The sequence below is a fragment of the Polyergus mexicanus genome, unplaced genomic scaffold (genome assembly GCF_030449975.1).
Source record: "Polyergus mexicanus isolate NDT 795.1 unplaced genomic scaffold, iyPolMexi1.0 SCAF_2, whole genome shotgun sequence".
NCBI lineage: Eukaryota > Metazoa > Arthropoda > Insecta > Hymenoptera > Formicidae > Polyergus > Polyergus mexicanus.
Window position 1 is genome coordinate 13,672,371 of NW_027223322.1, and position 13,146 is coordinate 13,685,516.

The following is a 13,146-nucleotide window of genomic DNA, read 5'->3' on the forward strand; positions in this document are numbered from 1 at the left end:
CAGGAGATTTGCAATACTTAAAGGAAATGGATATATTCCGTTTCCATACATCGAATTCGACCGTTGAAATCGCAATTTATACGACCCTCAACGGTATCGTGCCGATCGATGACGCCAATTGTATCGAAACCGAGCGCTCGCGCCAAAAACTCGTAGGCGGATGGAAATGTCACCACGCAACCGACACCTTATAATTCGTCACGCCGCGGCGGCGGTTTCACAACCGCGTGTGCGACGACGATACATGATACACACATACACAAAGGATTTAAATACGCGTCGTCCTCGCGTTCATGTATGCATGCGCGCACGAGTGATAGCGATGGGAGGCTAAGGGAGCAGAGTGAAAGGAGCATCGTAAATCAGATCAAAAGACAACAAAAAGAACAAAAGGATGCAATTCGTTGGACCAACCAGAAATGGAAAAAAAAAAAAAAATTCATTAAATTTGCCTATCGAAAAGTTTGATTAATTTAATCTCTAAATTCGGTTAACTCTCTGGCTCTATAAAAAATAAATAAATAAATAAAATTCTGCCATATCAGATAGCCTGTTTGCGATTATGGATAATTTTGATATAAATATTTACAAAAAAGATTCTCGGCGCGATTGAACGATGAGCGTCGAAAACTTGTCGGAATCTTCCATAATTTTATAAAGAGCAGATTGCCTTGCCGCTTGAATCCGATGATCAAACGCATCTGTCAACGGCTTGATGGTCCTTCCTGCAACCGATCTATTTGTCCACGCGTACTTTTTTTTTTTTTTTTTTTTTTACGAAATATACCATTGCGCGAGGCAAAATTCAGAAGCTTGTCGAGTTATTACGAATCCGAGGTCGCTCGCTACATTTCCCCGTCATTACCTACCTTACTCCTTGTACTCCTCCTACGTATGCAACTTGTGAAAAAATGCGAATAGAATCGCGTGGTCGTTCGCGTCGCTACCGCGTCCAGTATCATGAATTCATTAATATTACGATTAATAATCCTCCTCTAAATTGCGCATTTTGCGAGGCACGCGATGCCACGCGGGCTTGAGGACGCTATGCCATTAACCATCATTTCGCGCCGTCAGAAAGACCAGTAGAATCGGGGTCAGGAGGTTAGGCTCACAGATAATTTCGACGAAATTATGAGTACAAAGACGATCCGCGTCCGCGTTTGTCCCATTTCGGTACTAAAAAACCAAAATCGTATAGGACATTTCCTACAAATATATTTGTGAGTGTTAAAATTTTATATTCGGTATTTTAAATTTTATATACGGTAGAATCGAGTTTTTGAATTAAATCAATTTCATTACTTCGTATACATTTCTTAATAATGTAATAATACGATTTAACAAAGATCTATAACATGTGACTTATTAATTTGTAATCCTTTTTATGCGCGACAGTGCTCTTTTTATTGTCGACTTTCCTTTGTCGATAACCAATTCACATATTGCAAGAAGTGGATAGGTACTCGTTTCAAGCGACGCGACCTTATATGCCGAGATTAAATCGCGATTCCATCCGCCGAATACATTACAATCAGACGCGGTTTAATTTGATGGCGGTATCAAGGATAAAAAATTAATTCGACGAAGGTCGAGCAAGGCTAATGTGATCATTTCTGCGGCAAGTTTCTGAACAACGACCAGCATACGAATACGAAGAAGAAAAAGATCTCTAGCATCACGATTAAATTATTCGGAAAGGGAGCCAACATGGAATCGAAATTCTTAAAATTCTGAAAATATTAACGCTCGCGTTCTCGATTACTCGCGAATTGATAATAGAATTCGAGGTGGAATCGAATAACTTGGATTGATAATAATAAATTTATGCGCAAATATTTCTATCGCAAATCGAAACACGTCTCGATCATTCTAATAGAAAATATTTTAGATGAAAATAATATAATACAATACAAGAAGATATAAGCATGTAGCTCGACGATTCTATAGTTTTTCTAGCTCACTAGAGACGATTTGACGTTAATGAAAATTACGATAGAATCAAGCATAAAAGTGGCAAGCATGAAATCGCAGTAAGTCTAGTAATGAACTTTTCTCCCGACCGTAAACATGTGCGTAATGCGCAAATCATCTCGAAGAAATTTCTCAAAGCGTGTTCGTCGACCTGTTTTCATCGAAAGCCGGAAGCGCGTATCGATAGCAGCCGTTATGTTCCGCGTCGGATGGCGCGTTAGATATACCTGTCTACCGGAGAATATCTTTTAGCTTTTGTGATTAATTCCTATGATATCATCATTGCTATTTGTATTTGTATTGGAAATAGTTGAGGCAATTATATTCCAAGTCATGCGACTGAAGCAAATTTTGACAGACGAGCAAATTTTGAAGAAGATCAGAGCAATTTATTGCAATCCAGCTTGTATTATTTCTAAAAGAAGATATAAGAACATTGAATTGTCAAACGTATAGTTGCAGTTGTAAACGAATCTATATATAAGAAGAGTTAACTTTAACCCTCGGCTTACTGCATCGCTATTATATATGGCGGTCCATTACAATGATTAGAAATGAATAATTGACAATCCTTTAAACGCTGATTCTTTAGCATTTCCCGCACATTTCTCTACAATGCATCATGTATTTGGGATTGTATATCGAACAAAGCGCAATTGTTTCCCTAATCAGATGTTGCAAAGCATTAGATTTGTACCACGTTAAATTGCCGATATTCTCTCCAAACGAGTTCCAAATTGATTGATGCAATTAATAAATTTAAGATAAAGCAATTTAGACAGACAGAAACATTAATTTGGTCTTTGGAGAAGATTCTATTAACAAAAGGAATTCGATTAATAATTCGAAAAAATTTCGTTTTATTTAAGTTTCGAAAATAAACTTTGAGATCCGTTTTAATTGGAGAGCTCAACAATTTATACAATAAATTTATCAATTTTACAAAAATGCATGTATATTATCTAATTTCTTAAGAAGAAAACAATAATATGTTCTGATTGAATACAACTTTTTTTTTCCAATTGGATTACAATTTCTTTTCAAACCTGTAAAAGTTACCGTTTCATGTAATACAACCTTAAAGAAAAAAAAAAGCCATAAAGTACTTTCAAATTAAAACTACATATCAAAGATTCCATAAATCTAATGCGACACTGTTCAATGTTTGATGACATTTATTGTATCGAATAAATATTCAACAAAGTATATAAAAGTATTTAACGGTATACGTGCGTGCAATTTCTATCGATCCTTGACGAAAAACTTTGTATTTACATAAATCTTTTAAGTTTCCCAAGTCAGGTAAATGCGTATGTCATTGCTAAGAGAATAAGACATTCACATAAAGACACAAAAGTTGAATTTTCATTTTGCCAGTAAATATTTCCGTGCGAGATATTCTGTCGTAATCGCTCTGCGTATAATCAAGCGGCTTTACGCTTTCCTCCTTCATCGCTACTCGTTGAAATGTTTTAAAATAATATATTCTTTTAGAAGGACATTTCAATTACGAGCATAGGGGGATGGACGGCGCGCACGTAAATTACCTCGATGGAACGAGTCGCGAGGCGAGAATTTTTCAGTACGCGCGTACACGTTCTCTAACAGGGAAAGTCCATGGTATTATAGTAAAACACCGAGAAATCCCCATGAACGATTAACGAAGCCGAGAGTCCTTTTTTAAATCCACCTCGCTCGCGCCATTTGCTTCATGTATCGGCGAAATGTAAAAACTTTCGCGACGTGCGCCTGTGTGTCAGTTAGAGCGGATACATAATTATCGGTAATTAGAGGAGTGTATATGATCGAACAGGTCAGTATATATATATATATATATATATATATATATATATATATATATATATATATATATATATATATATCGCATTATATACTTTTATGCAATATTCAACAACTTTGATTTTCTTTTCGATATATAATCTCTCTTTTTCTCTTATGGTATATTATCAACATTTACTATATTCTTAAATACGTAAAAAAATATAAAATAAAGAATAGATATAAAACAAACAATAGAGAAAAGAAAAGAAAAAATATATAGGAGAGATAATTCATGTTTGATATTAAAAATGATGTAGGATATTTACACGTATAGTTGGAATGTTAATCCCAACGATCTAGCAATCGTTGGAGTGCTAAAAGGTAGCCCTTTTATCGCTTGAATATCAGCGCCAAAGAGAGCTCTTACGATAATTATACATGTCCGGTATTGTACTTAAAGCGCCTAAAGATATCCATGAGAATGTCACTCGCCGCGATCAGATTAACGAGAAAATTTTTTCTCATTAATCTACGATAATACTTGAACTCGCGACTATCGTGGTAAAAGCATAGACAGTGGCGTGATTCGATTCCTAGTTTGCAAAGTGAGCACGCGGCATTAATTTCTTGTACAAGAGCAACGGCCTTGAGACGAACTCTTTCAACGCCCCGACGTCCTTAGAGAGAAAGGACGTCTCTCAAAGGCCTTCCTATTAGGAGAAAGCCTTTGCCCCGCTAGATAACCACCGCACACGGAACATCGCACACCAATACCGACACCAACACCGACATCGACACCGATACGGACACAGGAATCGCATCACTCTCCCTTCACCGATCTTTTTATCGCAATCTCGAGACTCGCGGCAACCGGGCAACTCCGACATTCGCGCACGTCGCGTTTTCTATCGGACGATATTAACCTTTTCCAGTTCGCTCTATACCGGCACCGATCACCATCTCCTATCGTGAACTTATATTTACGCGTGAACGTATACTTAATCGCACGAGGTGGGATCTTACGACCGCGCGAATTCGTCAAAGCGTCAAGTCTCTCAAATCTATCTCTCCATTTCGATGAAACGCTAATAATAAACCGAGTGTAAATAAAGTCCAAGTGCTAGAATATTGTCAAAAAATTCCTACACTAAGTTTGTAAGAGACGACTACTACTAATAATAATCTCCAACGATAATACAAAACAAGTTCGGAGGAAATTCTCAATCGTAAATCTTTTTACACGTTCACAGAGACAGAAGAGGTTGATGGAGTTTCAATCGCATTACTTTCTCATCAATCCGCGAGAGATGAGACGAGATGGGCACGAAACCAAGTACTAGAGAAAAAGAAGATAAGAGAAAGTGTCGCTAAACTCAACGATCTATTACATTGAAAGAAGTAAAAATTCTCTTACCCCTAAAACGCGTTAAAAAAAAAAAAAAAAAAATGTACGTAATAACGAGAGACATTTCTCACGATAAATTACGATTAACAATAAAAGTAAGAGTTTATGTTAAATTGCAATTCACACAACTCTGTGTAATATTTTTTCTCGCATAGATATAATAATTCTTTATTATATAATTCTCTCATTTTTTCGGAAAGTTGAAAAATTCCTCTCATTGTCAGCATCTTTCTTTTTGATCGCACGCTAGAATTTTCCGCGCGAACCAGTGTAACCAGTTAACAAAGTCGCGTAATCGGCGCAACGGACTTTGAGTTTCACTGAAATATACCGCATTCTTACAAAGTATAGTATCACGCGTATTTGATTAAAAGGATGAAGGAGAAACGAAGGAGGGCGCAATCGATCGTTTTTATGCTTTATTGTATATTCGCGGATCGTCGAGAGCTGTGGGCAGGGGCAAGGGCGGGGGGAGAGGGGGAGGGGGAGCGCAGCCGGGCGTGCACCCAATAATTATTGCTATGAAATCGCTGCAGTGCACATCGCGCATCGCATATATAGCGCGGTGGAAAGGAAAAACGGAAGAGGAGGCCGACGATCGGGCGGTTGCGCCCGGGACAAGTCCAAGAATCGCCAAAGTGTTGTGGCGCGAGTTGAAAAACGTGCCATTTACGATACGTTCGGAAACAGCACCCGAGCATCGTTCTATCTTTGTTCAACTTTTAGTAAATAACAAAGACAGAACGACACTCGTGTGCACACGCGGATGATATTTGCGAACGCAGCCTCCGTAGTCGTATTCTTTCGTCATAACCATCAAAATCTATCCCGTCTCTTGCAGCTTTGTGAATCACGCGTGCGAGAACGGAAGTTACTCCAAGACTCGAATATATGGCAAGCAACTCTTATCAAAAGTGATTATCTCATTTTGTGCGTGCGTGCGTGCGGTTGCTACCATGGGAATTTCCGAGTTGCAGTTTGACCTATGCCGAGTTAAATCCGGAGAAACATGACGCGATATAAAATAATCATTTATTTTTCATGACATCAGCATTGTGTATTTAATGCAACGGTGAGTTTACATCATTATGTAAAGCCGATCCCGAATACACGACGACGCAAGTCAACTTCCTAATTACCTCTGATTAATTCTAGAATAAAAATTATGGAAATTAATGATATCGATTACTCGCCGAAAGAAATTAAGGGAAACCTTCGCTCTTGTTTACGGGAAACTCAGGAGAGGACGAAGAGTGCTTAGATCTTCTCCGAGATGGGCAAAGTTCACGTAGACTGCATTCTCAGGCCTTATAAGAGCCATTGTCCTAACGACCGCAACTTTTACGATGCTTTTACGCGGCTTTATCGTTTCAAAGTCTCGGACTGATACAACGCGATGATGGGTTATGTGCTATGTGTGTTAAACCCATCGTGTCGTAACGTTGCCGGGATAATTCCGCGTTGCCATGACTCTCGGCGGAATTTATACTCGATACATGAATTCGTAATGACAGTTCTCCGGCAACTCCACAAATCAATTCACGCTCGTACCGATAGTTTTGTGTGAGACAGGCTCGCTCATCATCGATCTTTCAAGATCACCCGCATCATCCGATAACGAGAAACTCCAAGCTGCACGAATTTCGCTCGCGTGACGGTGGGGAAAAGCCAACGATTTCATCGATAAAAAAACAAATATTCGTATATACCGATATTAAAATAAGTAGAGATATAAAAGAATCGTTTATTTTCTGAAAGAAAACAAACGTCAAAGAAATGCCTTTCTTTTCCATTGAAAAAAAAATGAGCAAAAAAATTTGTTTTCTTTAATTATTTTTTTAAATAATATTAATTTTTTCTTTATTTTTCTGTTAATATAATAAAAAAAAAATTAAACTTCTTATATATATTTTCAAGTTGCCTCTTTTCAAAAATAATTTTAATGCATTAATAGAGAGTTTCGTGGCAAATTACATTAAACACAATATGATTTGCATAATTTTCAGTTAGATGCAAAACAAAAATTTTTATTATGCATCTAATTGAAAAATTATGTCGTGTTTGGTATCATTTTAATCGCAAAAACTCCGTCAATTTAGAGCAATTACCTTTGAAAAATAAATAAATTAAAAATATAAAAACTGTAGGTTCTTTTTCTTATACATAATAATTCATTATATATAATTTATAAGGTATTTTATATATATTTGTATCTATAATAAAGAAAATTTTAAAAATAAAAATAAAATAACGTAAAATCACGATTTACAATAATCAAAATATAAGTTTTTTTTTTAGAGGCTCATTTTTTTCACAACATAACAGAATTTCATGTATAAAAAAAATATTTTGTTTTTTTTCTATTAACATCTCTAAAAATAAATCTAACTAACAATAAGCGAAAAGATATCATTACTTCCTTCATTATCTAACGCCTTATTATCAGTGCGTGTATCGTCGAAAAATATAATATAAATAAGACCGCAAACATTCTTTTTTCTTCTTTTAATCAATTGTCATTTGTTCGATAACCGATCATAACTGATGTTCATGAGGTTAAAATATGTTATTAAACATCATCGGGGGGAAGGGGGAGTGTATGTTTCCGCTCCGGAGACGCGTGCGAAATGACATTTACGTGACACTGTCGCACAGTTGTATAATAACGTTAATCATCGTACTAATTGACATACGATTAAATTATGCTAATAGCTTGCTCGTTAAGTCGTTTTTTCCTTGTCGATTTACATTAAACGACCGATATGCGAAACATGGCCTTGAAAGGGAGAAGAAAAATGCGATCGTGAACGTAACAAAATGCTTTTTCTCTAACACCTCGTCGAACAATTGTATTAGCGCATGTAAATCTGTGCGAGAGCGTTATCGCTAAAAGATAAAAGCCAAGCTGTCTAGCTATCGTAAAATAATACGACTATGATAAGACCCAGGTACATATACGCGGTGCGATCGCAGCCGAGCAGCTATGCTGCACATTCAGCAGCTTTTAATCAAATAAATTAAATAAATCATAGATCCGTCGATAATTAAGCATAGATTAGTTCCGCGTTCCAGGAAACCGATATAAATGAGCGTAACGGAGATGCTCGATATAGATATTCATCATCAATATTCACTGCTATATAAACAAAAGAAATATATATATTTATATATATAAATAATATGTGTATTAATTTTATAAAAAAATATTGTCTATATTAAAAAAAATAATTTTAAAGAAACGTTTCTCTAAATTTTTTTTATATATGCGACTTATTATGTAATTTGTGATAGGTCGAGAATATTTATTTGCGGTGCGCGCTGCGTTTCACGGAAAACAATATCGCGGAACAAACGAGAGTGATATTTGCAACAGTGAGAGACACGAGGCAAACTTCTATCTCGTATAGAGACTACCACACACACATATATATACATACACGCGTACAGATTTATTTATGACAAAATTTTTTTACGACAGAATCATCTATTTCTACATGATGTGTTTACGTACATGTGTGTATGTTAAATAAATACAAATCAGAATGGCAAATCATGATCGGCCGAGACCAGTCGATTTTACACACTTTCAAGGTTTTCAACGACCGGCATTACTTTTTGAAGCGTGCCTTCCCCTCTCCTTTCGTCTCCTGCGTAGCCGGCATTCACTTTCACCTCGCATAATTTATTCTACATCGAGCATAAATTGGAGGCGTTTGACGTATGTAAGTTGCCAATTTAATAGCGTGATTACGAGATGCGATATCCTTTTTTTTTTTCCTTTTTCTCTCTACTGAGACTATTTTAACGACTCCAATGTGTGTACTTTGTCGCGAGATATGCCGCCGTCCTGTCGCGCGTTAATACCATCCGACTTTCCATTCGCCGTTTTATATGTCCCGATACTGTTGAGTTATGCTGTGCACGAGAAAAAAACCAATATCGAAATTCCCGAATCGCCACTTGGCGCATGCGAATGTTTAATAGCGGCTTCTTTTCATAAATAAATTCGCATATAGCTTGAATTTACGAGCTTCTTAAAATCTCGCGATAACCCCCTCCGCATCAACGACTACTAATTTACGACCGATTGTTCGTGCAATCTGACTAAACTATTTAAAAAATTTTGTCATTTGTTTCAGCTACGCATTGTGTTAATACGAAGAAAGTGTAACGCGAGTATTATAAATAACGGTTAATTGGAAAAGAATGAGGAAAGAAAAGGAATAAACACGAGAGAAACACGGAGAAACAAAGTTTGCGAAAAGTGCAAAAAATTGTAAAGAAAGAGGGGAAAGAAGTAAGAGAAGAAAAGCTCGGGCAATGCAATGTAAAAAGCTCAGTTGTTCTATGTTTAAAAAATTGCTTTTGGATATTTCGAAAACATACACATGCGACATAGCGACACGTATTTATGATAGTTGCTTAAGATGATTAAGAATTTCAAAAGTTATAAAAATTGTTCGTAAGCTACAATTACCCTTGTAAATTGAACTTTATACTTTTACTTTCTTTTTGGGAAAATTTCAAACCTAACCTTATTTATTATTAGCGACCTTTGCCTTAATACGTATCATGCCTATTACGCAGGTATATTTCTTGTTTTTCAAACAACAATCGTGCTTTGAAGATTGTTAAAAGTATAATTTTAAAAACTATAAAGCAAAAAACTTAGAGAGAGAGAGACGTGCCCCTCTCTTTCTACTTGTAAAATATACATGCGCGGTTATTGCAGCCCCGTTTCTTCGGGTTCAAGTTATTCGAGTTTCGAGGAACAGCTGTGCACTTCTCGAAAGAAGCACGCCTCTTTTCTTACGGGATACTGCCAACGCGGCAAGATCCAAACCGGCCCTTAGAATCGTAAAGGGAGTTCGCTTTTGTATTCTACAGCGTTTTTTGAACGACCGTGTGCTATTTAAACTATATCTTATTTTCTTTCTCTATTTTTCTTCCTCTCTCGTTGTGTTTGCTGTTTTTTTTCTTTTTTTTCTTTTTTTAATTTGCATTTTTAGCCGTGTCACAGAAACTAGGATCATTCGTTTAAAAAACATTCAGTCGCCATTCAACATATAAACGGAAAAATCCTCCCGATAGAAAGAAAATGTTTGATCGCGTCTCTTATAATCGAGTTATTTATTATTTTCAAACTCTTTTATGTTACAAAAGATCGTGAATTAAAAATACCTTTTATCGTGCTTTTTTAAAATTCCAAGCAGATAATTTTGATGGAGCAAACATGAGAAAAAGAATTCGTAAAGCCCGTATCAGACTACGCATTGAAAATTGAAGATTGAAGATTAAAGATTGGAATTTGACTAATTAGAACGAAAGGGATTAAAATTTTTTTATTCCGATTGTTCAAATTTCAATTTTGAATCTTCAACCTCAATCTTCGATGCATAGTCTGACGTAAACGATTGTAAATAATTTCAAATATTTTTCTTTCCTCTTTTTGTTCTCTATTTATTTTATTATAAATATAATTGTAAAGATAAGTTTCAAAAAAATTTAAGTTGCTTCGCTATGTATTATCTTAAGATATGCGGTTATTCGTTATCATTACACAAACTTATGTTAGTCTGACACGGTAATTATTATTTAGCGATCGAAAATTAATGAGAACTCCAATTTATTTAAATGACACCGATAATTTCAAATGTGATTTCAAAATGTGTATATATATATATATATGTATGTATGTATGTATGTATGTATGTATGTATGTTAGCTTCTAATTAAACTTCATTTTTTTTACCGAAGACGATTAGATTTTCAGCTACGGTTTAATACACAAATTTATATCGTTCCGATAATATAATGCTAAGTCGACTGTGGAATCATGACAATTCATCGACAGCTAAATTATTTTATCGAAACCGTTTTCTCCGGTTTTATGGCGCTTCGCTACGACGTATAAAATGCAGTTGATGGCGGATTACAAGTCACGTAATAAAGTAAAAAAAAATAAAATAAAAATAAAAAAAAATGATATCAGCGATAAACGGCGGAGTGATACACGCAACACGATTAAAATTCTATGTATCTTTGATCGATTCGCGGTATCTGAAAACAGTACGTGTTTCCGCATTTAACAGCGTTATTTTGACGAAGAGGCGCGCCTCACCGTACCACGATTCCTCTACTTTCGAATCTCGTCCGTGAGGTTAGAATCAGCTGATGTAAGAATTCGCAATCGCTTTATAACGCTTCGTGCTCGTTAGACCGAATACTCGTCGGTTTAAAGCGACGGTAAATACGCATAGCCAGAAAAGCGCCGAGGAGAAAAGCTGTTAACGATAAAAAGGGTAGAAAAAGATACACCTTCTTTTTTAAGAGTATTTCAGCGGAGCCGTATCGGCGACGCGTCGGTATTTAACAATCACTCATTGTCAGTTATGTGAAAGAGCAAAAAGGAGCGCAGGAGAATTCGCAGACGAGCGAGCAGTTGGGTTAGATTGCAGGAATCGTGCTATCGGTGTGATGTGACGTGACGTGAGATGATTCATCTGTTTTCGCGTTCTCGGGTAGAGAGGGAGGATCTTTGCAAGAAAGTTAGACGATTACGTCTCGGAGATACTTTTCTTGTAAATGTAAAGAATGCTTCGAGGACCGCAGCACATGTAAAATTCCGTAAGCGCGGAAGTGCGTCTGGCTCCGTTACGCACGCGTAATCATTTTTCGGTTCGGCTCGGTCCGTACTCTCGTGTTCTCGTATTACGTAATTACCGTTGCCAAAACAGCAGACGTGTCGACATCGCGCGATTCGTTCGCTACTGTTGCTCGAGAGTCGCAAAAAGGGAGATCGTACACTGAGACGAAGGCGTATCGAATATTCGAGTTTATCGGCCTCGCGAAAAGTTCTCGGAGCTTTCTCGAAAGTGAAAGAGAGAGAGAGAGAGAGAGAGAGAGAGAGAGAGAGAGAGAGCGAGCAGCTGTTCGCGAAGAAAACCGGCCCTCTCTCGAACGTGATCTCCTTCAAGAAGAATAGATTATAGGAAGGAATACAGAGAGAAAAAAGGAGGGAAGGGTGATGATAGAAAGGGTGGGGGCGGGGGGGAGGTAAAGAGAAGATTGAGTTAATTTATCCAAGAGTTCCCAGCGTCAGCGTCAACGACGGAAAGACATCGTCGCGATAAAATTTCGCACAAAATATGACGAGTAAGTGAGCGAAACGATCGGACACCTCCTTCCCCCCCCCCCCCCTCTTCGCCGTTTCTCTCATTCTCTCTCCTTGGTATGATATTACGATAGACGACACGTACGTAGCCACGCGCGCGCGTACACACCACCGTTCGCGGCACACGCAGAGATGCATACATGTGTCGATAAATGCGTATCGTGCGCTTGAGCACACATATACATCGACGAGCACGAGCGCGTGCGCGCGTCCATGATGATCCTAGCCTCTCTAAAACGAAAAGCATGAATGCTGATATGACAAGAACTACTCACCCGATTCTTGAGGTATTCTTGGATGGCACGATACGATGAATCGGTGAGCTTGGCGAATATTAGAGACTTGTGTTCGTCAAAATTGTCGTGCGACGACAAACCATACTGAACACCTGGCACCAGCGCCATTTCTCCGTCTCCCATTTCGCCGTGTGCGACTTCTCACTGTCTCGCTCCCACTTACGAATGATTGCTCTTGGCGCAAAACCAGCTGACGTTCTCTCCGCTCGTTCGTTGAAGTTCGCTGTAAAAACGGCGTACGACGATAACGAAATCCTTCTCTTTCTCTCTCCGCACTCGCGTTTCTGTTTAAAAACTCGTTTTCTCGTCTTTCTCCGTCGTCGATCGGACGAGTTCCGCGCGGCGCAAAGTTTGCGCCGTACGGCGCGCGGAACGAACACAGCCGACGACACCGACAACGAATATCTTCAGCCGGAACTCTTGACGCGAGACGAGACGTTGCCTCGCGAAACGTGTTTTTCCTTCTCGCCACGCTCGCACCACCTCTTCCTCCTCCGTCGCCTCCTCCTCCTCCT

At 37.8% G+C, this 13,146-nt stretch overlaps 1 protein-coding gene across 1 annotated transcript in view; it reads right to left on the bottom strand.

The window, feature by feature from the left end:
* Positions 1-13,146, bottom strand: part of Su(tpl) (Suppressor of Triplolethal) — a 72,701-nt gene extending 59,555 nt beyond the window's left edge. Inside the window, exon 1 of the mRNA XM_070310258.1 lies at positions 12,611-13,146. Within this exon, the coding sequence (XP_070166359.1) occupies positions 12,611-12,754 (144 nt within the window). The 5' untranslated portion in view covers positions 12,755-13,146. The remainder of the gene's footprint in view (positions 1-12,610) is intronic.